Source organism: Cetorhinus maximus, chromosome 26 (assembly GCF_964194155.1).
Source record: "Cetorhinus maximus chromosome 26, sCetMax3.hap1.1, whole genome shotgun sequence".
Taxonomy (NCBI): domain Eukaryota; kingdom Metazoa; phylum Chordata; class Chondrichthyes; order Lamniformes; family Cetorhinidae; genus Cetorhinus; species Cetorhinus maximus.
The window spans coordinates 16,436,031-16,460,729 of NC_135904.1; the positions used below are offsets into that span (position 1 = coordinate 16,436,031).

Below are 24,699 nucleotides of genomic sequence, written 5' to 3' on the forward strand. Positions count from 1 at the left end.
GCTATCAAAAAGACTTGTATGTCAATAACTAGTTTAGCTTCAAATCGTTTTATACCCACATCTAATTTAATTTAGCAGCATGTTCACTCTTGTCAAGAATGAAAAACAGGGGAAACTGAAAATCAATCTGACAAAAGGTCCACGATTTTCCTTTTACAGAAACTAATGAAGCAACTACACATTCCAGAATTTTGAGCTTTAACTTCTGTTATTTACAAAGCCTACGCTGAAATTAATTTTTGATTCAGTGTTTCCATTCATTAAGGTGGCAAGTGGGATGTTGCTCCACTTTTGGCTCCACGCAAATTATTAATTAGGCCCAAGATGGGGAAACATGAACCAGAATGACAGAAATTTAGACTACATGGTAGAGAGTAATAAAACATTTGTATATTGTACCAAGTTGACTAACCAGATGTCTCAAAGCAATAGGATGAGTTATGAAACAGTGCATCAAGTGGAATAAACAGTGACTCATAGCCCATGCTCTTTAATACGCATGTTTATACGACACATCAGGTAGATGAATAAAACAAATTGGATGTAAGTACTAATTTCAAATGATGCTGACGTAGTTTAACCTTGCTACCTTGAAAGACTAAAAAATAATTCTGTAATAAAGTGTGAAATAATTAAAGTCCATCAAGCTCCTTTCTGCCACAGATGGTGCATGATTTTTCCATATCCACAATTATCAAGTGGAACTTATCTCCGGTTCCCAAATTCAGCGAAAATCCCGCACACATTATTCAGCTCGGGCCAGTAGAAGTTTAGTAGCTAACTGTTATGGCAGGCGGATGGTAAATGCCAAACTGCCCAAATTCCAGAGGAAAACTTGAAGCAGCTGCCACAACTATTTGCAATTTGTACTTATTTCAAGATGCGGGCTTTGACTTCAGTAGAAAGGCCACCAAGTCTTATAGGCTTCTTACAAAACTAAATTAAACCCTTATTAATAGAAGTGATTTTAAACACATACATAGATCTACAAATTGCGACTATGATAACTTCTAAATCCCCTAATTAATCTAACTCCCAATTACACCTCCATTAAGGCAACAGTAAAACACATGTATTTTAAAAGGCCCAGGCAAAGTAACATGATACCCTGAACAGCCGAATTCAAAGTGAGTTTTCTTAACTTCAGTTTCTTTAGACAGCAGCTTGAGGCTTAGATGTTGGAGGCTTTTCACACTTGTTAGATCTTAGAATTCCTTCTTTCCTACACACAATCTCCTCTCCTTTATACAGATTTCCCCTTTGAATGCAAATTCCCATTGTTTCACTATGTCTTTGGACTTAACCTCTCTAATAATAACAAAACTATCATAGTATCAATTTTATCAGTAATCTTTGGGAAAAATAAACGCACTGTTTCTTAACTTCTCCTGGCTAGGTGAAACATTTCACATCCTCTTATGAATTCAAGCTAGTCTGGTTTATATAAAAATGCAAATGTTCCCTTTATACCCCACATTCTAAAACTTCACCCATGTTTACCTCCTTAGCATTTCAAACCTAGCTATTCTTCTGATACATTAAAACCTTCAGACCAGCTGCCTTTAATTCAATTAAGTCCCATAGACACAGATCCATAGAAACAGACCCCACTGTTACTCTACTTTACAATAAATTCCAATAACATTATGAAAATTATTATATCTTCCTGACACTAACTCATCCAGAGCCCTAACAATAAAGTTTCTGCTTATGTGAAGAATGTTAACTCTTCCAAAAAGTGGCACTAAAAGTGGCAAAAGAACAAATTTATATTGCCTTTTTCTAACCAAGGAGAAAGGTAACTTAGTTGATTTGGAAAGGAAACAACAGGATGCTACAGAAGCAAGCCGTGACATTATTCACATTGCTACCAGCGCTATTGCTGAGCAGCTGTGCAAACCTGAGGTAATCAAACCTCACAGGCAACACAAAAAGCACTTGAGGATGCTCAAGAAGCTGAGAGAGTAAATTGTAAGAGCTCTGACACAACTCTTCCAGAGATCATTGAATAATGGGAGCTGGAGAAAGGCAAATGTTTCACCTATTATTAAAAAACTGACAGTGTGAGCAACCCAAGAAACTACAGCCCAGAGAACGTTCATATTGGGTAAAGTTACTGAAAACAAGATTATAAATTTGTTGAACAGGATTTCCCTTCAAATCAACACAGCTTTCTAAAAGGAAATCTTCTTTGACAAATTTATTCGAGTTTTTTGAGGATATAAGTAGTAGGGTAGATAAAGGGGAATCAGTAGATGCAGTATACTGGGATTTCCAAAGGACATTTGATAAAGTGCCACACAAAAGGTTATTGGCAAGATAAGAACTCATGGAGTTGGGGTTAATTTATAAGCAAAGATATAGGTTTGGTTAACGGATAGAAAACTGAGTGGTGGGCATAAATGGGGCTTTGTCAAGTTAGTAGGGAGTGAATAGTGGATTGCTGCAAGGGTCTCCGTGCTGGGGCCTCAGCTATTTACAACTTATATTAATAACTTACATAAAGAGACAGAGTAATATATTTAAGATTGCTGAGGATTCTAAGCTAGGTGGAAAGGTAAACTTTGGGGAGGACACAGAGAGGCTGCAAAGAGATATAGACAGGTTAGATGAGTGGACAACAAGATGTCAGATGAAGTATAACATGGTGAAAGGTGAAGTTCTTCATTTTGGTCGTAAAGATATAAAAGCAGAATAATTTTTTTTACAAGGTGAGAAACTTGTAAGTGTCGATGTTCTATGAGACTTGGGTGTGCTTGTACAAATAATGCAGAAAGTTAACTTGCAGGTGCAGCAAGCAATTATGAAGGCAGACAACATGTTGGCTTTATTACAAGGGGACTGGCATTCAAGAATAAAGAAGTCTTGCTACAGTTGTGCAGGGTTTTGGTAAGACCGCATCTGGGGTAGTGTGTGTAGTTTTGGCCTCCACATTTAAGAAAGGATATATTTGCATTGTAAGTGGCACAGCAAAGGTTCACTAAATTGGTCCCTTGGAGAGAGGATTGTCCTATGATGAGATGCTGAGTAAATTGAGCCTAAACTCTCTAGGGTTTAAAAGAATGACAGGCAACCTCATTGAAACCTACAAAATTCTGAAGGGGTTTGATGGAGTGGATGCTGAGAGATTGTTTCCACTGGTCGGGGAATCCAAAACATGGAGGGCACAGTTTCAGGTTAAGGGGCCAATCATTTAGGACTCAGATGAGGAAAAATTACTTCACTCAAAAGGATTATGAATCTTTGGAATTCTCCACCCCAGAGGATTGTGGATGCTCATCAGTGAATGCATTTAATGTTGGGACAGACAGGTTTTTGGTCTCTCGGGAAATAAGGGATATGGGGATCGGGTGGGAAATTGGAGTTGAAGCCCAAGATCAGCCATGATGGTTTTGAATAGCGGAGCAGGCTTGATGGGCCATGTGGTCTACTCCTGCTCCTATTCCATGCATTTGAATAGAAATAAAATCAGAAAAGATAGCCAAAAGGAGCTCATGAAAGGGAAATCTTGGCCAGTTTATTTTACTGGCTATCTTTGAGGATGTGACAAAGGATGCGACCACCAAGAAAGTGAACTAGATTAACAATGGTTCTTATGCTCAGAGGCCACAAAATAAATTTTGAAAGGCTGTCCTCCCAGTAGGGAACAAGCACAGATCAGATAAAGCAACTTGCCAGATCTGTGGTACTTCCAAGTTGCCGATTATTAAATTAATTGGGAATGCCACAAGTTTGATTTAATGATCTCCATGGGAATGGTGCCATGTAGATTTTATCCTTGTGTGCTTGCAAAAGCAAACATCCACAGGTTCTATAACCATTCACCTACATTAAGCTGATTTAATTAAAATCCAAATGCAGTCTTTGCATTTGATGAACAGGCAACATTTCTGAAAACGATTCCATTTCCTCCCCCCACAAAGTAGAGAAAATAAATCTAAACAAATATGAAAAGTTTCAGTTGGCCGACTGAGCGATGAGCTCATCAGAAGAAAATCTATGCAATAATTTTTTTAAAACTGCAAATTTTAGAAAAGACCAAACATTTCAGACTTCAACAAGAGCTTAAGACAAACTTGCCTTTTTTTTGGGTAATCAGGCAGTTCAGATTGGTTTTCATAAAAAAAAATTGTCAGCAGCCAACCATCAGAAGAATATAAACAAATTATGAATAAAACTGCTTTCCATCTGGATAAAGTTTAAAAACTGCCATCTTTTCTGCAACTCCATGCTTGAAATCTCTCCAATCAGCTTTCATCTATGCACAGCACCAAACAGCTTTCACCAAAATTAGAAATGACTCACTTGATGAGTGTGACCATGGTCTCCTCATACCTCTGCAACCTCTCTGACACTACATGACCACAACAGCATTCTCTGATGCCTTCCTCAGTTGACCAGTCCAGTAAGACTGAACTCACCCACTGCAACCCTTGCTTATCTGAATGTATCGGTAACTTTTCCACCAATGGCTCATTTTCCCACAACTGCATTGTTTCTTTCAAGAGTTCCCAATGACCGAAAGTTGCCTCCCACCACACCTCCCACCCACTCAACAATGTGCTGACCCTTGGCAGCATCACTTGTAGACATGGAGTCAGATTATACATGTATGCAGATGATACCCAGCTTTACTTCTCTACCACCTCTGTCAACCCTTCCACTGTCTATGTATTTTTTGAATCTTTGGATTATACAACACAAAAGGAGGTAATTCAGCCCATTACATCTGTGCCAACTCTTTGCAAGAGCAATCAAACGAATCCTACTTTCTTGCCCTTTCCCATAGTCCTGTAATTATCTGATATACTATTGTGGATGAGTCACAGTTTCCTCCAGCTAAACAATGGGAAGGCCAAAATAATTGTGCTCAGCTTCCTCCTTCCTGATACACTTTGTACCCTTGCTACAAATTCCACCCCTCCCTTCCACTGTCTCAGTTTGAAACAAACTACATAATTCTATATGCCCCCAGGCTAAGCTCTGATCCAATATCCCTTCCAACCAAAGACCGTCTGCTTCAACCCATCTCCTGCCTCTGACCCCACCTCACCCATTTGTGGCTGAAACTCTCATTCACATCTTTGTGTCTGGCTGCCTTCCTGTCTTCTGCCTTCTATTGTCTTTTCCTCTTCCAAAATTCTGTTGCCTGTATCCCATCCCAGATCAGGTCTCCCATCCACCCATCACTGTGGACCTACATAGGGTCCAGGTCTCCCAATGCATCAAATTCAAAATTCTCTTTCTTATGCTTACACAATTTCATGGCCTCACCCCAGAGTACCTCAAATCTCCTCCAGTCCTACCTCGCCCCAAAAAATTCTCTGCTGTAGTGGCTAATGCGCCTTTGGTGCATCATCGTCTCCCTTCGTTCTGAAACCGGCAACCATGGCTTCAGTCACCTAAACTTCACCCCCTGGAAGTCCATCTCTGAACCAGTCCATCTCCATCCCTCATTTAAGACCCTCCTTAAAACTCTCTCTTTGGTCACATCTCTATTTCCTTCTTTGGTTAAGCATTTGAAGTGCCTTTGAATTTATTCTGTGTTAAAAGACACAATATAAATGTAAGTTATTGTTTTAAAAAAAGGGTATTGCTACTAGGAACATCCAATCCACGGAAGTCAAGCATTTGTAAGCTTTTCTTTGTGAAGTCTGCTTTGTGTCATTTGTACTCCACTGGGAGGTAGAGTACCAAGTGTTGTAGTGATTAAGACAGCTTTACCATCTATTGCTCAAGGAAGCGATTCTGGAATGCCTGATGCATCTCTCAGTGATGTAGAAAGTGGTGGCATAGTATTACTGTGGGAGTGCCATTTACATCAAAGCAGGAAAGTAAATAGGAGCGCAAAGGTCATAAAATGCCACAGCAGCCACTCCAGCCCTCTCATTAATAATGTTTCTGCTTCCTTTCCTTGCAACATAACTGCAGACTTCATAACTGCAGAAAGTGATAGAGTAACAGTATATTTAATGCTTTATGTACATGTTGCAGAAATGCATCTGCTCTGACCCAAAATAAAAGTGCCTCTCGAGGTTGCTAATTTTCACGCTCATAACCTAGACTGAAACAAGAAGAAATCTTTCTGCAAGATTTACAATCACAGCAACGGAACAAACTTTGCTGGTTCCAAACACCGGATGGGTCCACCAATGAATCCAATTTGGGGTTTTACAACTAAAAATGCCATAAAAGCAACATACTCATGGTGAAAAATTGTGCTTTATTTAGATAGGAATTTAAAAATGACTGCCTCCAACAAAGCAGAAAATAATTCAGAGAAAATAAACACAACTCATTCCGGGGGCTAGTTCAACATTTCAGCACAACAGGGTTTGAAACTAATGAAAAGCACATGTTTCTTTGCTCCACTTCAAAGCTGCAAATTCTCTCCTTAGAGATGCTACACATGGACATTAACGACACAATGGTATTATTTTGCAAATATGAAGTGGGACTTCAAAGTCAATACCAAGCACATTGCACAGCAAAGATTACAGAAGTGGTAATGAAGCACAGTATGTAATACACAAGGTGAAAATTGATGAAAGCTAGAACACAGAGTAGGTAGGCTATGAAATGAATATATGCCAGTACAAAAGAATATCAAATGAACTAAGGACAAAGGACACAAAAGAGATCTGATACAAAATACCCACTAGTTATGTTATTATTGTGATGCAGTATCTGGAATGTAATAAAAAAAATCTTGTCCAGTGTCTTTTAATAATGCTCCCCTTAATGTTTCTATTTTTATTGCTTTCCTAGCTCCATAGTCAGCTGGTCTGAATCACAACACAGTGCCATTTCTCCATGGCCATATGCTATTGATCCCAGTTCATTACAGTAGGCACAAGGCAGGTGCCAAAGGTTAGGGTAGAATGATCTAGCCACTGATTTTTTTTTTCTTCTGCACAAGAAAGGGAAAGGCTGAACTATTGGAAGTAGCCAATTTCAAATCGAGTTGGTAGTGAAATTCAGAGCCAGATCCTTTGCTGTCAAAAACATCACTTTTCTAATAGAGCTAGCAGGTTGGGTCAACCCGAATCTACAAAGGGCTGACTGCTGACAAACTGAAAATATGCATGAATTACACTGTGGAAAGCTGTTGCTCACTACCCCTAGACTCTTTGGTCCAGGTCTTTTACACTCACTGGTGGGTATACCATAACTAAAGTTAATTCACAGCAATCACTATATTTTCAGTATGAAAGTATAATACACATTTCGCCCAAAAGATAAAAACTCGAGGCTTGAAACTTCTGTTAAGTGAGAAAAAAAGAACAGGAGAAAGCTCATCACCTCCATAATTAATGACCAAATAAAACAGCGGAAATGTACATGTTTGCATTTTGCATGCGAGCTAATTTGTTTGCTTGTAAATATTGACCCAATTCATCAAAGAAGAATTCAATCCACATGGAATTTGCCAGAGGGTCCTTTACATCCTATGGAGTCAAAGTTTAGACACAAGTAATTTCAAATTTGTTTTAAACTGAAACACCAAGCATAGCATTTTATTTGCATTTGTTCCGTGAGCCAAAGAGTTAATTAGTTGACTTTGGAAGGTTTTGAGCAACTTAGGCCCCAACCTACCATTTATCACACATGCATGCTTACAATCTTCTCTCAAATTGAATTGCTTTGACCTTAGCCCCGCACAGCAAAAAGGAAAATGAAACGACTGGCTTCCTACCAAGCAACGGGGAGTCTTAACTTCCGTCTTGAATGATAGTATTTTCAGATAGTCGTTCAGTACTAGGAAAAAATAGAATTGTGCAAAACCTGCAAAGCAGTCTGGTCTACAGAAAGATGAATAAATGGGAGGTGATGCAGAATTAACATACAGTCAAAGGAAACTCCTGGCAGTCTTTTTTTGGTCACCTGTGCAAAATGGGAAAAAGATACAACATGAATTGCTGTTCCAAATCTGGCTGGCATAACAGGTTAGTGTATTTCCCTTTGAACTGGGCAGCTGTCAGACTAATAGAGGAAAGTTTCCCCTTGCTGTTAGCTTTAAGAATCCTACATAAAATTAACCAGTTTAAACCCAAGTCGAGGGCCAAAAACAGATGAGGAAGGCCATTCAACCTACTTCAGCTAATTCATATAAATAAAACTGCAGTCACCCCAATTCATAAAGGACATGGCCCTGAGAAAGTATTTAATACCTTTAGGTTTCCACTCACACCACATGGATGGTTGGTGCGGAAGGTGAAAAAACACACAACTGTAGTGGGCAATAACGTCTCAGAGAGAAAGGCTGACCAACTACCTGACTCAGGTCCAAAATACTCAATTCCTCAGCACCAGTCTCCACAACCTAAAATCTCTCTAAAGATTAATTACACACTTAAACACATTACTTAAACGCAATTTATGCTATATGCATAATTGTGGATGAGCCACAAAAATCAAGGAATGAGTCATGCGTAAGTTGCACAATAATAGATGCTGGGGAATGGTCAGTTTTTATCCACTAATAGACAGTTAAGCATGCATGTGTGTTTGTTTGCAAATCTAAGGTGCTTAAACTCTCCTGCATAATGAGTAAATTGGTTAATTAACTCTTTGGTGTACCTGTCAGATGTAAGCTTATTGTCACTTCAAATTAACAGTTGATTTTTTTTTGTAACAGATTGCAATCTAAACAGGTACCTGATTTAGCCACAGATTTGGAAGTATTAACTTTACTCATTATTGATGACTTCTGACAGCATAATTTGCAGCATACCATCATTAAATGCCTTTGATATTTCAAAAACATGTTAAAAGGGAACTACAAAATCTGCTAATTTCAGCAACATTCACTTTGCAAAATTTTGGTCCAGAACTAAATCCACAATCATCAGTCCCAGGATTATCTTGGAGCAATTGAATTTTCTCTAATTAGAACCTACAAAATGGGCATTTATCAAATATATTATTGCTTATTTCTAATATGGACAAATTGAATCGGGGCTGGTTGTGAGAGAATCTAGAACTAGGGGGTCACTGTTTAAAAATAAGGGGTCACTCATTTAAGACAGAGATGAGGAGAAATGTTTTCTCTGAGGGGAGTGAGTCTTTGGAACTCTCTTCCTCAAAAGGTGGTGGAAGCAGAGTCTTTGAATATTTTTAAGGCAGAGCTAGACAGATTCTTGATTAACCAAGGGGGTGAAAGGTTATCGAAGTAGGCAGGAATGTGGGGTTGAGGTTACAATCAAATCAGCCATGATCTTACGGAATGGTGGAGCAGGCTCAAGTGGCTGAGTGGCCCATTCCTGCTCCTAATTCACCTGTTTGTATAGTTAGCTCAGTTGGCTGGATGGCTAGCGTGTGGTTCAGAACAATGCCAACAGCGTGGGTTTGATTCCCATTCAGTCTGAGATAGACTGGGGACCATGCCTCCTCATCCTCATACCCCTGAAAGTGGAAGCAATGGCAAACCACCACTGACAAAAACTGACAAGAAAACGGCTCGGGATGAAGCATCAGCAGACAATGAGCCAGGAACTGCCTTCATGCAGAGCACACATACCATACTATACCAAAAGGCTGATGTGATGCACCATACCACAAATTCAATAACAGTAAATATGTTATCTGGAAGTCCGTTTGCTCACATATACTGTGCTGTTATTTAGAATATAATTACCCAACATCATCCTCTTGTATTGTCTTAGCGGCTGCTTGCGTTGAGAGTTTAATCTGCAAATCCAGTCTCTGCAAGAAGTCTTTGGCGGACAGTTCCTCAGGGTGAATGGGTCTGTTGTCAGGACCTTCTGGACTCGGAGATGTAGAGCTTTCTTCTTCCGTATTCAGTTGCCTTTCTTCACTCAGAGTGTACGTGTCCCTGGATTCGTTCTCAGGAGATTCCAATGAGTTCAGTCCATTAAATAGTAACCCTTTCTCAGACATGACTGGAATAATAAGGGTTTTCCTTAGGAATATGCAATCACTTGTGAAGAGTTTATTTGTCCTTTTTATTTGCTCCATCTAGAATAAAATTGTTGACAAATGTTATTAACATCTTAACAACATCTGTTTTACATTTTCTACCTGTCCCACATTTTGAAGATCAGAGCCTAAATTACACGCTGGAGTGAATCGAACAGGCATTCCATGAGCATTAAATTGGTACAAAGACAAGGCAACACAACACAGTGTACAAAACAGTGGCCTTTCTCCTCTAGGGCCTAGACTCAAGTCCAGAATGATGGGATGAAATATTCTTGATCATTTGGCTGCAACGTTTCTTGGTATCTGAGTTTGAGCAGTGTCCAGCTCCAAGTAGCGGATGCCTATAGTACAAGAATAATTGGTGTGGGAAATGGAAGCCACAGTGCTGCAGCAACAAGAGATGATGATTATAGATCACGTTGCTGGGTCTGAAACATATTGTTGGAGGAGTGGAAGGTATCTGACTGTGCTATACCCGACCTCCCAGGAAAATTACAAAGCTCAAATCAAAGTCTTCAATCCTCCAACGCCAACATCCTTTGGCTTAATGGTCATTTGATGATCAGCCCTCGCTGCACATTTATCTTGAGATGTAAAAGAAATAAACTCGAGTTACTCTGTGTAACAGGGTATGTTTGTGATACCACAGGTCACAGACTTTCTAAACACAGACAGAAAATGCAGACATTATAGCACAACCTCAAAGTTACGGACCCTTAGTGATCCATAATTTTCAGTGGATATAACTATAACGTTTTATCAGCTCATTAGCTCTGCTCTAATGTACAGTATTCTATCTTAGTATTTTATGGAATATACTGCCACTGCACAGCTCCACATGAGTGAGCTTGGGTAGAAACCCATCTTTTCATTAAGTTCAGATATTACTGTAGCTAAAAAGCATGTTGCATTACAGAAATGTTCACAGGCACTTCAGAATTTCAATCATTTGAGAGCTCTGGGTACCCCATTAGCCCCAAGATGTTTATTCCTGAAATGGAAATCCCTTTGCCTTATCATCAAATGCAAAATCCTCCAAAGCTCCTTTCAGCAGAAACCTATGCATTCACTTGTCATCGAAGTACAAAACCAATAGCCAGTGGGGTGACTGTTCATCAATGTCAAGAACGTAGTTGTGAATACACAAGCTGAGGGAATTTATATCACTGCATTTTACCCAGATTCAAGTTCATGTCACAGTCACTCTAAAACAAATTGGTTACTATGAATAACCACCAATAATTTTTTGTAGTATTCATAGTAATATGTTGAAGATATCACAGTAACGTAAAATGGATGCTGATCACTTGTCAGCCAGAACTCATTCCCCCCTGTGCTAGGCAGCAGCAGATACCAGTGATAAAGTTAACAACCAATTGACATCCAAATAGTTTTTAAAATTTTAATTATTGAAGAACCGTTACAAAAACAGCGGTAAGCCTTTACAATTACTTCAAATGTAGAATATCATTCAATTTACCTGCAGCATATTAATAATTGTTATTCCTTGGACAGAAGGATCATTACATATCAGCTACACTAAGTGCATTGGTTGATGTTCAAAATTTTTCATCAAGAGCAATTTAAAAAATGATCAATGGTTAGGCAAGACTATCACAAATCTGTATGGTATATAGCCATAATCCAATTGATTGGTATAACAAACTTGAGGCACTGAATGACCTATTCCTGTTCTACACTGTACAAGAACAGCAAATAGTTGACAATTGGGCTGCAATTGCATCTCTGGGTGCAGGAGACAGTTTTGAAATGCTGCGCTCAACCACTATCTTAGGATCTGGATCATCCAAACGTCACCATAAGATTACTGCCTTATATTCTTCTGTGAAATATATTCCAGGAGAAGGTAGTTGATCTGATATCAAATGACACCATTAAAAGTTACTTGATCAATTGCTTTTAGAGAGGCATTTTGAAGATTGTATATAACTACTTGATTTTTTTCCTCTTCCATGGAGGAATTATTTCATTCAGGGATCAACAGATGGTAGCTGAGAGGGAAGAGGAACCGGTCTATGATGGAACAATTATACATGGACTCTTAAAGAAGCTAGCTTGAAGATATTCAGAGTTTTTGTCCTTGTTCCTATTTAATTCACCATTAGATCAGTCTCAGTTTCCTGAAGAGGCCATGTCACGGTATGATATTCCGAAAAGCTCCAAATTACTTTAGACAAATTCAATTTTCTCAAGGTTGGATTTTTCCCACAAAAATCCATGAGGCACCCAACAAGGAAATCTTGCTAATACGTTTAACTGAGAAACAACACTTTTTTAAAAAATAAATGAGAGATTAAATAAAACAGCAGAAATCCAACTAATAAACATTTGACAAAACTACTGCCTGGCAATCCATCTCCAGTCATGCATATGTAGTCATTCCAAGGCATCCGTTATTTACATAATGTTAATTAATCACATCCTGCAGCTTCTACTGAATATAATGTTCTGTGTTACAACAGTAATACAGGGAGTGAACAAGAATTTCTCAGAATGTCGAAAACATGAAATGAGCGTTTGTTAACGCTAATTCAGGAGAAGTGAACAAAGCAAGGGGTTGAGTTATTTATCAGTGAATAAAGTTTTTCTTCTCAACGTCTACTTTTAACATTGAGTTAAACTTATCTATTTAAATATAATATTTTAAAAATCTTAAATGATGTCCACCCTTTACCATGTTCCTTCTAGTTATTCTTGGCAGATTATCTGATCATTATCATGTTGCTGTTTGTGGGAGTTATTTGTGCATAAATTGGCTATCATGTTTCCTACACTGCAACAGTGACAACACTTCAAAAGTAATTTAACACACTGTAACACATTTTGGGATGTCCTGAGGTCATGGAAGACACTATATAAATGCCAATTCTTTCTTTCTTTCCATTGGTAGTGCTTTGCACTTCTCTAATCTTTTTACCCAACATAATATTTTACTCTGTATAACAGTTCAAACATTTTGACATTAAATTTCCTTCAAGCAACTAAGGGTAAGCTGCCTCAATGGCTCAGTTGGCAAGTGGTATCAAGAAGCCATCCGGGTCTACTGAGTCCAGGTTCAATTTCCCAGTCTCTGCTTAGTGCACTAATCTTAACTGTAGTGTCACATAACAGCCTCAGCATATGCTCCTTGACAACTATCCAGTGACTCCTGCAGGGAAATCTACATGCAAGTTCAGGGTCAGTCAGATGCATTTAAGGGGAATATGAGGCAAAAAGGAATAGAAGGATACATTATATGTTATAGAATCATAGGATGATTACAGCACAGGAGGCCCACTGTGTCCATGCCGGCTCTCTGCAAGAGCAACTCAGCCCTCACCTTTGCATCATAGCTCTGCAAATCTTTTCTCTACAGATAATTATCCAATGCCCTTTGAAAAGCCACAACTGAATCTGCTTCCACCACTCTTTTAAGCAGTGCATTCCACTTCCCTCATGTCACATTTGGTTCTTTTGCCATTCACCTTAAGTTGGTGTCCTCTGATTCTCAGCCTTTTTGCCAACGGAAATAGGTTGATAGGGTTAGGTGAAATAGTTAGAATGGAAGGAGGAGCAGAAAGGCCCATTTCTGTGCTGGGAATTCTATGTAATCTGTTTTGACCTGCATTTCTTGAAAAAAGAGCCGCCTTAAAAGCTGAGAGGCTTTTCAGAAAGAGGAGTAATCTCAGTCAGAACCCTGTGCCTGGACGTTACCACAATGCATGCACATTTGGTGAATATCCACTTCAGATTCCAATTTTGATTTTCCAGCCAATTTCCTCCTTTACTAAAAAGAATACATCAAAAATGCCTTCAGAACGTCAAGCCTTCAACAGTAACATAGTACTTAAAAAGACATCATCATTCCACTGCAGTGAATATAAATGGAGTAAATCAATGGAAATGATGTATTACAATGTTACATGTAGTGCCAAGTCTTAGACACTATATCTTTCGAATGGCACAAGAATGAGCACATGAACAGTCTCAAACTCAAACTCCACATAAATTCACCATTCAGAAAACAAGAAGTAATGATCATGAAAAGGTTATTCAGTCCATTAAAGCTCATCGCTAGCCCTCCAATACTAACACTCAACTGTACTTTAAATAACACTAATAGTTTTACCTCCACCACCCTGCCTAGCTAAATAAAGAAGTTCTTCTCAACTCTACTTTTAATATTTTGAATTAAACTTACCAACAAAATGATGATATTTTAAAGATCTTAAATGATGTCCACCCTTATCCATCTTCTCTAGATTGATATTCTGGACAGATTATCTGATAATTATCATGTTGCTGTTTGTGGGTGTTGGCTGTGCATAAATTGGCTGTCCTGTTTCCTACATTGCAAAAGTCACAACACTTCAAAAGTAATTTAACATGCTGCAACACACTTCAGGATGTCCTGATGTCATGAAAGACACTATATAAATTTAAGTTCTTTCTTTCCCTCTGTAGTGCTCCCACTTCTCTAATCTTTGTATCTAACATAATACTTCATTTTGTATAAAAGTTCAAACATTTTTCACATTTAATTTCCTTCGAGAAACTAAGAGTAAGCTGCCGCAATGGCTCAGTCGGCATGTGGTATCAAGAAGCCATCCAGGTCCACTGAGTTCAGGTTCAATTTCCCAGTCTCTGCTTAGTGCACTAATCTTAACTGTAGTGTCACATAACAGCCTCAGCACACAATCCTCGACAACTATCCAGCGACCCTTGCAGGAAAATCTACATGCACGTACACGGTCAGTCAGATTCAACTACAATGCTCCCATGGTTGAACAGACTGCTGGCATTCACTTCCTAGGCTCACCAATGAGGAATGATCATTTGGACAAGCTGCTGACAGTGGTTTCTCCCTGGGGCACCATTCCCCAAGCATGAGTCAGCACCTTCAGGGCTAACGGAGAAGAAATTCATGTGGGGAAAAGAGAGACAGTTAATGACTTTCTTAAACTGACACGTTAGAGATGCAACACTGTAGGAAAACATGAACAGAGAGTTAAAATACTGACACATTGGAATGACTCTTGCTCCTTAGGGACCAAATACTTGCAAAGAAATGTTATAGGCAAAGATTTTCAGAAAATTTATATTGATGGTTTCACCAACAGTTCAATTATTGAATCGCTTCCAAACTACAAAAAGTAGGAAGGCCCTAATTTCATTTCTTGTATTTCATATGGCAGTCAAAGCAGTAATGGAGTCATTACAGTTGGCCTATGTCCCCAGGCTGCATGGAGAAAGGGAAGGGGTATAAGAAAAATTAGCCAACAATCCTACACATAGATTAATTTGTTACATCAAGTTTACAGCACAGAAGGAGGCCACTCAGCCAAACTGAAGGAGCCAGTGTTTATGCTCGACATGAACCCCCTTCTGCCCCTCTGCATCTGTAGAGGCAGGCTCAACTGAGGAGTTCAAGACGGAATTGGATTATTTGAAAAGGAAGAAATTGCAGGGCTATGGGGAGGTGAGGGAGTGGCACTAGGTGAATTGTACCTTCGGAGAGCCAACACAGACACGACAGGCTGAATGGCCTCCTCCTGTGCTGTAACCATTCTGTGGTTCTGTCATTTGCCTCAAGCAAACACTCACTAGTAGCACATCCATAATCTTAATACTCTTTGGATATAGAAGTTTCACCTGAATTTCTTATCGGATTGACTTTTTTTCTTAATTCATTCATGGGATGTGAACTAGGCTGGCAAGGTCAGCATGAGTTGCCACCCCTAACTGCCCTCGCCTAATTGCTCAATCTTATGATTATGACCTCTAGTTTTGGACGCCCCCACAAGTGGAATGTTTTTTTCTATGTCCTGATTAAAACCTGTTCATGACCTTAAAGATTCACATCAGGGACCCCCTCAGCCTTCTCTGTTCAACAGAAATGACCTCTGCCTGTTCAGCCTTTCCTGGGACAAGCCAGAAAAATGAAAGTGCAACGTCAGCTGAGAACAAGATTGGGCTTCAACTATGATGTCCAACTTAGCTAATAACCTACAGAGAGCCAGACCTAAATTTTATAGTTATACCAATAACCCAATTATATTAAATGGGTTACTGTTGATGTAGCAATTAGAACTCATGGCCCAGCCCCTCTCATGTAGAATGACAGGAACTGGGAGAGCTGCCAGTTCTGGCAAGACTGTATACCGGATTTTAAAAAGCGAGGAAAATAAATGGTCTATTATATATTCAAAGTGAGATCTGATCTAGCCAGTAGGAATGTCACCTCCTTGGCTGCAGCAACATCAATTTACAGTGCAAATTTTCTTCATATAGGCCTTTCTGTTGATACAACAGCAATCTTGAGTGCTATCTAATGCCACAAAACTATGATAAACACATACGCACGCTTCCACAGAATGGGAATTCAATACTTGAAGTATACAGTACTTAGAACATTGAATAAACAAATGTAGTTTACAGTCCATAGAACAGATGACATTGGGATTCTTTTCCATGTCCTGCAACGACTTATCAGATCAAATTTAAACAGCGCTCCTTTGCAAGGGCCACTGCTTTACTAATTAATTGGCAAATACTTTATGCAGTATTTCAACCTTAATGTTTTTTGAATCATCACGTCAATTGTGTACCTTCACTGCAGGTGTGGCATGTCGAAAATGGCACACACCTGCCAACTGTGCTCTCTCTTCTCCACATCACAGGCACACACGGTGCCTTTTTAAAATTAAGGAAGGTCCACATGACTATGGCTGATTATATTCAGTTGCAGAAGATAGCTAACATTATAAAAACAAAAAACTACTGCGGATGCTGGAAATCCAAAAAAAAACAGAATTACCTGGAAAAACTCAGCAGGTCCGGCAGCATCGGCGGAGAAGAAAAGAGTCGACGTTTCGAGTCCTCATGACCCTTCAACAGAGTTCTGTTGAAGGGTCATGAGGACTCGAAACGTCGACTCTTTTCTTCTCCGCCGATGCTGCCGGACCTGCTGAGTTTTTCCAGGTAATTCTGTTTTTGTTGTAGCTAACATTATGTTTGCCGTTGGGGTGTTCTGATCAAATGGTTTTGACACTATAATTAGTTCCATCATTTAATTTGCACCATGATTTCTACTTAAAGGGAAATTGTATTCAATAAGGCCAGTGGCTCCAAGTGTTTTCATTAGTCAGGCAAAAAGACTAAGCAAAAAATCAGAAGAGTTAATCAAATTGACAACTAAATTCCTTATGAAAACAGTGGTGGAATTTGAAAATGACTTCATACATGGTTCACTTCAAAGGACTCAATCATTATTTATTTTCATATTCACTATATTCCAATGATATAAATTGAAAAAACTGCTCAGAATGCAATCATTTTCAGAAGCATTGTATGAGAGCTTTCTAAATCATTACCCCGAAATGGAAAAAGCATTATACTATTAAAATGCTAAACTCAGAAACAATTTTCAGACATAATTATATTGATCTTCATTATTCAGCGAAAGTGCAATAACCGAAATGGAATAGTGCCAGCTGTCAAAACATTTATGCGTGACTAAAAATAAAAAATACCTGGAAAAACTCAGCAGGTCTGGCAGCATCGGCGGAGAAGAGCACAGTTGATGTTTCGAGTCCTCATGACCCTTCAACAGAACTAAGTAAAAATAGGAGAGGGGTGAAATATAAGCTGGTTTAAGGGGGCGGGGGGGGGGGGGGGGGGGGGGGGAAGAAGAGAGAGAAGGGGGGCGTGGTTGTTGGGACAAGTAAGTAGTGATAGAAGGAGATTTCCCCCACCGGGATGGTCTGAGGGCTCTCAGCTAAATTCCATCCCCCATTTATGCGTGACTGTTTTCTTCATTAATTTTGGGTTTCTCAAAAGTTAAAACTGGTGGCCTTAATTGGACAGACACAATTGTGGTTGGTTTTAAAATTTTAAATCAGAACCACAATGTTACAGAAATCAATGCTGCAGTGGACATTTCTAGGACAGAGTCGGATTCCAGACTTGGGAGGAATCTATGTACATTCCTGGAAAATATACAGTACAGCAGGCTGCATGCTGGAACCTATATTGCTCTCAAGTCTTGAGTTGTGCTGAGGACTGCTGCACCATTGCAATCTTGCATGAAAGCAGTCAATAGCAATGCTCCAATAACTATGTCTTACCTAATCAAGAGTGTTCTTACATCAAATGCCTTGGTGCAAATGGGTCTGATCCAGACAAGCAGGTCATTAAAACCATCAAGTATTCGGCAAGCAGCTGTCAGTTGCCGTTTTGCTTGCAAGTACTGTCCATTCTAAACGAAGTAATTTGGCCACAGGAATTAGCGCTTCTGATTGCTCAAACCCATATCTCCTGTGACTCATCCAGCTCTCCTTCACCTCACTTAATTCATCACTTTAACTTTATTCTCCAGAACATTTCAACTGTTTACCAAGCAAAATCAAATGGATTGATGAACTTTCCTTCTCATGAAATCAGCATTTTTGCAGGATGAAATATTTATTACCGGGAATGGTTCTATAGATCAGGATTGTGCTAATGCCAAGTCCTTTGCTATCCTGAATTATCTCGAATGAAATCACTATGTATATCCTTTTTCTCACCTCCAATTCCAAATCTCACATTGCTTACATTACACCCAGAAATTGGGTCCCAGGCCTAAGTGCCACACTAGTCTCACACTACCATATTTAAATACCCTGGGATCACAATCTCCATTACTTCACCCTCACCATAGCTGAAACCTCTTTGCTACCTCAGGGTTTGACTGAGGTTCAATGATGGCACCATGAACTCTACCCAATACAAACTCCAATTTGTCCTAGGCTAAGTCCTGCCACCCATTATTTCTGATCATAGACTTGGTCCCATTCGTAGGTCCCTCCAAGAACTCTTCCCCCCCTATTTCTGTATCCTCATCCAGACCTACACCCTAGTCTCTGGCCTATGATGCTCTGACTAGCCTGCTGTGCATCCACATCCCCAGCAAAATCATCAGCCATCCTGTGTTCTTGATTCCGCATCTAAACCTCATTGCCAAACTACCTCTATTTGCATATTCAAAAGCTTCTTTTGTATTCAGGCAGTTCTCTCAGTGGCAACTCGATGCTATATAAAGTGGCTTTGGACGTTTTGCTACTTTAATAGACGTTATATGATTGCTAATAGCTAGAATGCTGGTGCCTTGCACTTCTAAACAATATATATCATCACAAGGGTTCTTCTTCAGTTCTCTGCCTGAAGGCAGATGCAACCCACAGTGCCATGATCTCCACCAAGAGTACGGCAAGGTCCCAAATCCACCCCAACCAGAATGGCGATCAAACCCCATGTTTTTGGCACCAGTCTGATCCACATCGGCTGCCCAGCGACTGAGCCAATCGGCTCCTCCAAGGAATCAGAGTTGCCGTGGCAACATGCACATTTACATGCATGTTGTAGGCTGGAGCTAGGGAGAGCGACGGTAGAGGCTCCAATTTTCTTTCCATCACATGGCTGACCAGGAATTTCTCCCGCTCTTATTGTCATTGGCACATATTGGAAGGATTTACAGATTAATATCCAACCTATCTGGCCACTTTATGAACACACCTTCCTTGGCATTCAAGTGCTGGAGCGGGACTTGAACTCAGAGCTTCTGGCTCAGAGGCAGGGGCAATACCCATGGCACCACAAGAGCTCAATATGGGTCCATGCTCGAATTTATCATCTCCCACATTCCTTCACTTTCTTGTCATATCTCTCATATTAATATGCTCCTCTACTAATTATCCAACCTTATCCCTCTTTTACTGATGGCTCCAAGCCCTCAGTACCAATCATATAAATCATTGCATCTTCATCTCCTATGTGCACTTCAATGGCACATTGTGAATTTTGTTTCATTCAAACATTTGAGAGACAATTTATTTCAGGTCTCTCTCACATTTCACCAATCTCTTAGCTTTAATGGCTCTACCCTCAATTCGTGTTCCTCTCGGATGTTCTTGACCTCATTATGCCTTCCGACCTCATATGGAAGGCCCACATCTCTATTGCTAAAACTGACACCAAGAGATATTGCTTTTCTTTTGTGCTAAACATTTTTCTTTTCCCTTTAACAACTAATAACGCCAAAAGAATCAAGTTTAGCCAAGACTTTGACAATAACAGAATGATCAAATTGAATCGTGAGGTTTGTGAAGTTCAATGCAATTATTTAACAGTCCCTGTAGATTAACGTGTGGAAAATTCAATGGTGTTCAAATCACTTGGCAACTGTCAGGAGCTGCTTATGTGCATTTTATGACCCTCTCCCAATGCCTCTCTCGTATTTTCTTGCTGCCTGTCCAAATGTATGATATCTGACAGTCCCATTATCAATACCATTATAACTGATGCTCCTCATAACATCACTTGTCTTGTTTCCTAAGGCACAAAATATAGCATGCTACACATTTCTTCTCCTAAGGTGACTATGCAAGTGCAAGTAGAGAAGCATCTGGCATAGATGCACTGGGACAGGTAGGTACGAACAAAAGGTCAGTCCCACAGAACTGGACAGAGGCCATGGATAGGTTGGTATGATCAATCACATCTAAAGCCGCACAGAGGTTGAGATGCTATGCCATAGGATGGAAACTTCTTCAAAGGTATTCAAAAAGACAGTTGTGAGAGATTAACATGGATTTGGACACAGTAACATGTTCAAAAATCTCAGCAAGGGAAGGGAGGTAAGAGATGAGATGGTATTTGGATGGTATGAGTCAGAGGTGGGTTTTTTGAGAAGAATATGATGATGGTGGTTTGGAATGGGAGAGAGGTGTTGTCTGAGAAAAAGGAGTCATTAACAATGTATGGTTAAAAACAAATCTCAGCATTCTGCATCAGCAAAGGGCAATCAATGGCAAAAATGCTGTTTGTGCACTTACAGCTCTATTTTTTCCTGATTTCACACAAACTCTGAGCCACAGCACTTAAGTTCATATGGTTTTCTTTTAGAAACAAAAAACCCTCTAGGCTAGAGAGCATGGCAATAGCAGGGACGAGAGTGAATAATAAAAGTGAAAGACAATGGAATTACTGGCCTGTTCCAAAATTAACCATCTAGAAATCAGCAAATTAAACATATCCTCAATTATATATTAACACTAAACTATCTTCTCTTGGATTTAAATTCCCTTCTTCCCAACTCTTATTATACCCTTATTTTCCTAAAGACACTAATTCCTTCCAAACAGTTCATAAAAGCCAATTTATATTCACATAGCAACTTGAACATGTAAAACTTTTTACAGAGGCCTAATCCACAAAAAAAAAATGATGCCAAACCAAAGGAGGAGGAGAGGTGGAGAGGCATAGAGCTTTATGGAGGGAATTCCACAGTGTAGGGCCTGGATGGCTAAAGGAACGGCAACTACTGGGAGAACAAAGGGAGTGAGGGATGGATACACAACTGCCCAGAGTTAGAGAAAGCAGAGATTGTAGGGAGTTGTAGGCTGTAGAAGGTTACAAACATAGGGAGGAGAGAGACCATGAAGGGATTTAAATACAAAGATGAGAATTTTAAATTTGAGGCAATGGGGGACCGGAAGCCAATGCAGATCAATAAGCAATGGGGTGATGGATGGATGAGACTTGGAAAGGTACAGGGTATACACAGCAGGGCAGGAGAGAAGCCACGATACATCAAGTAGTAGTGACAATTGTTGCATATTTGGAGTTCTTTGACATTCTATCAGTAACGAAGCCACACATTGCTTGCAAATATAACCTTGTCCATTTTAAACCCCTGTCACACAACTGAACACATCAGTTGTAGTTAATCAATAACAATCACAATCTAATTAATTGTTTGTGACAATAATGCTATAATATTTCTACAAGAAACTAGGTCACCATTCATGATCTGTATCTCAACCTAACTACATGACGTGCCTCAATGTTACTTAAACAATACTTACAGCATAGGGCTCAACTTCTACAAAGGATGCAAAACTAAATCATGGCTTGGGTGTATTTTCACACACAAACCACTTCCACAACAATAATGAAAAAAAATTCAGAACAGCATGCAAAGAAAGTAGGGCAGATTTTCCTGCTCCTGAGCATGAAGCTGTTGGATTGCCTACGTGTAGAAAATATAGGCAACAGAAAGGAGTCATGCACCTTAGAGAAACCATTGCTGGGGGTGTTTTGGTTAGCAATAGGCAAGACTGAAACAATGCAGGGGTAGTTCCAATGGACAATGGAGGAGAGCCATTGGATGAGAATGCTGTAGCGTTGACTGTGTTAAGGAGAGGCCAAGGAAAAGTGTCAGAGTCACAGCAGGATGCCATTTGTGACTTTGATTAGGGTTGTTTCAATGCTGTGGCAGGGCCAGAAACTTCAATGGATATTCAAGTATGGCGTTGCGGTAAAAACGGATACAGATTTGGGAGACAATATGTTCATGAACTTTGGAGAGGAAAGGGTTTTCAATCCATTAATTTAGACAGATGGAAAATCAGACAAGTTCGCTTACAAGCGTGTGCTCTTCCCAATTTGATTTGTCTCGCACTCACTTCACCTAGATCATCCACTAGCACCCAGTAGAAGGGCAAAGAAATCTGCCCCTAGGTCTATCATTTCCTAAAGAGGAAATATGTCATGGAAATAATCACTTTCTCACATAAATGTCTCCCTTCTGGTTAGGCCTTGCACTTTTAATGAACACAATTAAAAATACTTAACCTAGTTTTTTTTTAATTTGATGGCATGAGACCATTGAGCAGATAAGGGTTCAAGACTGTCTTTCAAAGGACTTACACTACCACATTGTTTGACCCTTCAACATCAGCAGGAATGCTTCACACTGATTACAGGTAACATGACTGAAGTGGTCACCAAAGGAAAATATGGCAAGTACAAGTATCATCCCTTCAATTTATACAGGATGTTGCTAACTGAAGATAATTAAAATGCATCAGCAGAACCTTAAAAGCACGAGAGAGACAGAAAAAGGCGGTGGTGTTATTGACACCAAAAATACATTAAAAAGATATACAAGGTTACTAGTGAAATCTGAATAGGTAAGGTGTTTATCCATTCATTCATACATTAGCTAATTTTCCCTTGCACAAGTGCTCAATGGTCTCATGCCATCAAATTTAAAAAAAACTAGGTTAAGTATTTTTAAATTGTGTTTATTAAAAGTGCAAGGCCTAACCAGAAGGGAGACATTTATGTGAGAAAGTCATTGTTTCCAAGACATATTTCCCCTTTTGATTTTGTTTGTGAGAAGTAAAAAAAAAAGTGAAGTATTGGGTTGAAACAGCAACCAGCTACAGTACAAATCAAGAGAAGTTATATTGTTCTTATATAAATAATTGGTTCAAACTCCATCTATAGAACTCTGTGCAGTCTTGTTACCTAATCATAGGAAGGATGTTACTGCCCATGATATGGTACAAAGGCAAGCTTCCAATTCGCAAGGTCATGAGGAAAGATTACACAAGTTAGCCTTGTTCTCTTCTTGGAAAATGAGGAACTTCAGGATGACTCAACCAAGGTTTTCAAGATTATGAAGAGAATTTACGAAGGTGATCTAGTCAAATTTCTCAATACCAAGAAAATTACAAGTAAAATCCAACAGAGCTTTAAAAAAAAGGGGGTAATGGACTTGTAAAATAGATTACCAAGAAAATTAGATACATCTCTGGAGAGAAAGAAAGAAAGAGAGAGAGAGAGAGAGAGAATCACAGAATCTTAACGGCACAGTAGGAGGACAATCACAGAATCTTAACGGCACAGGAGGACGACATTCGGACCATCATGTCTGCATTGGCTCTCCAAATGAGCATTATGACCTAATGCCATTGCCCTGCTTTTTCACTGTATCCTTGCACATTGTTTCTATTCAAATAATCATCTAATGTCCTCTTGAATGTCTCGATTGAACCTGCCTCCACCACACTTCCAGGCAGTGCATTCCAGACCCGAACCACTCGTGTGCAAAAGTTTTTTCTCACGTCACACTTGCTTCTTTTGCAAATCACTTTAAATCTGTGCCCTCTCATTCTTGATCCTTTTACGATTAGGAACAGCTTCTCCCTATCTACTCTGTCTAGGCCCCTCATGATCCTGAACATCTCTATCAAACCTCTTCTCAGCCTTCTTCTCTCCAAGGAGAACAGTCCCAACCTCTCCAATCTATCCTCAGAGCTGAAGATTCTCATCCCTGGAACAATTCTTGTAAACCTCTTCTACACTATGATGTGTTCACATCCTTCCTATAATATGGTGCCCAGAACTGTACACAATATTCCAGCTGAGGAGCTGAGGTCTAATGAGTGTCTTGTAAATTCAGCTAACCTCCCTGCTCTTGTACTCTATGCCCCTATTAATAAAGCCCAGGATACTATATGCTTTATTAACTGCTCTCTCCACCTGTCCTGTCACCTTCAATGATCTATACACATACACACCCAAGCCTTTCTGCTCCTGCACCCCTTCAAAATTTCACCCCTTATTTTATATTGTCTGTCCATGTTCTTCCTGCCAAAATGCACCACCTCTCACTTCTCCACATTGAACTTCATCTGCCACCTATCTGCCCACTCCACCAACTTGTCAATGTCCTCTTGAAGTTCCACACTGTCCTCCTCGCAGTTCACAACACTCCCAAGCTTCATAACATCTGCAAACTTTGAAATTGTCCCCTGCACACCAAGATCTAGGTCATTAATATATACCAAGAAAAACAAGAGTCCCAATACTGACCCCTGGGGAACTCCATTACAAATCTTCCTCCAGCTCGAAAAATATCCATTGACC

At 39.6% G+C, this 24,699-nt stretch overlaps 1 protein-coding gene across 2 annotated transcripts in view; it reads right to left on the reverse strand.

Annotated features, from left to right (window-relative positions):
- Window positions 1-24,699, reverse strand: part of lysmd2 (LysM, putative peptidoglycan-binding, domain containing 2) — a 60,605-nt gene that overhangs the window by 24,802 nt on the left and 11,104 nt on the right. For both annotated transcript variants that reach the window (XR_013573477.1, XM_078530231.1), the window contains exon 2: window positions 9,638-9,978. Coding sequence is in view for 1 of the 2 variants with exons in the window: in XM_078530231.1 (XP_078386357.1) it covers window positions 9,638-9,978 (341 nt within the window). In the remaining variant the exon portion in view is untranslated. The remainder of the gene's footprint in view (window positions 1-9,637; window positions 9,979-24,699) is intronic.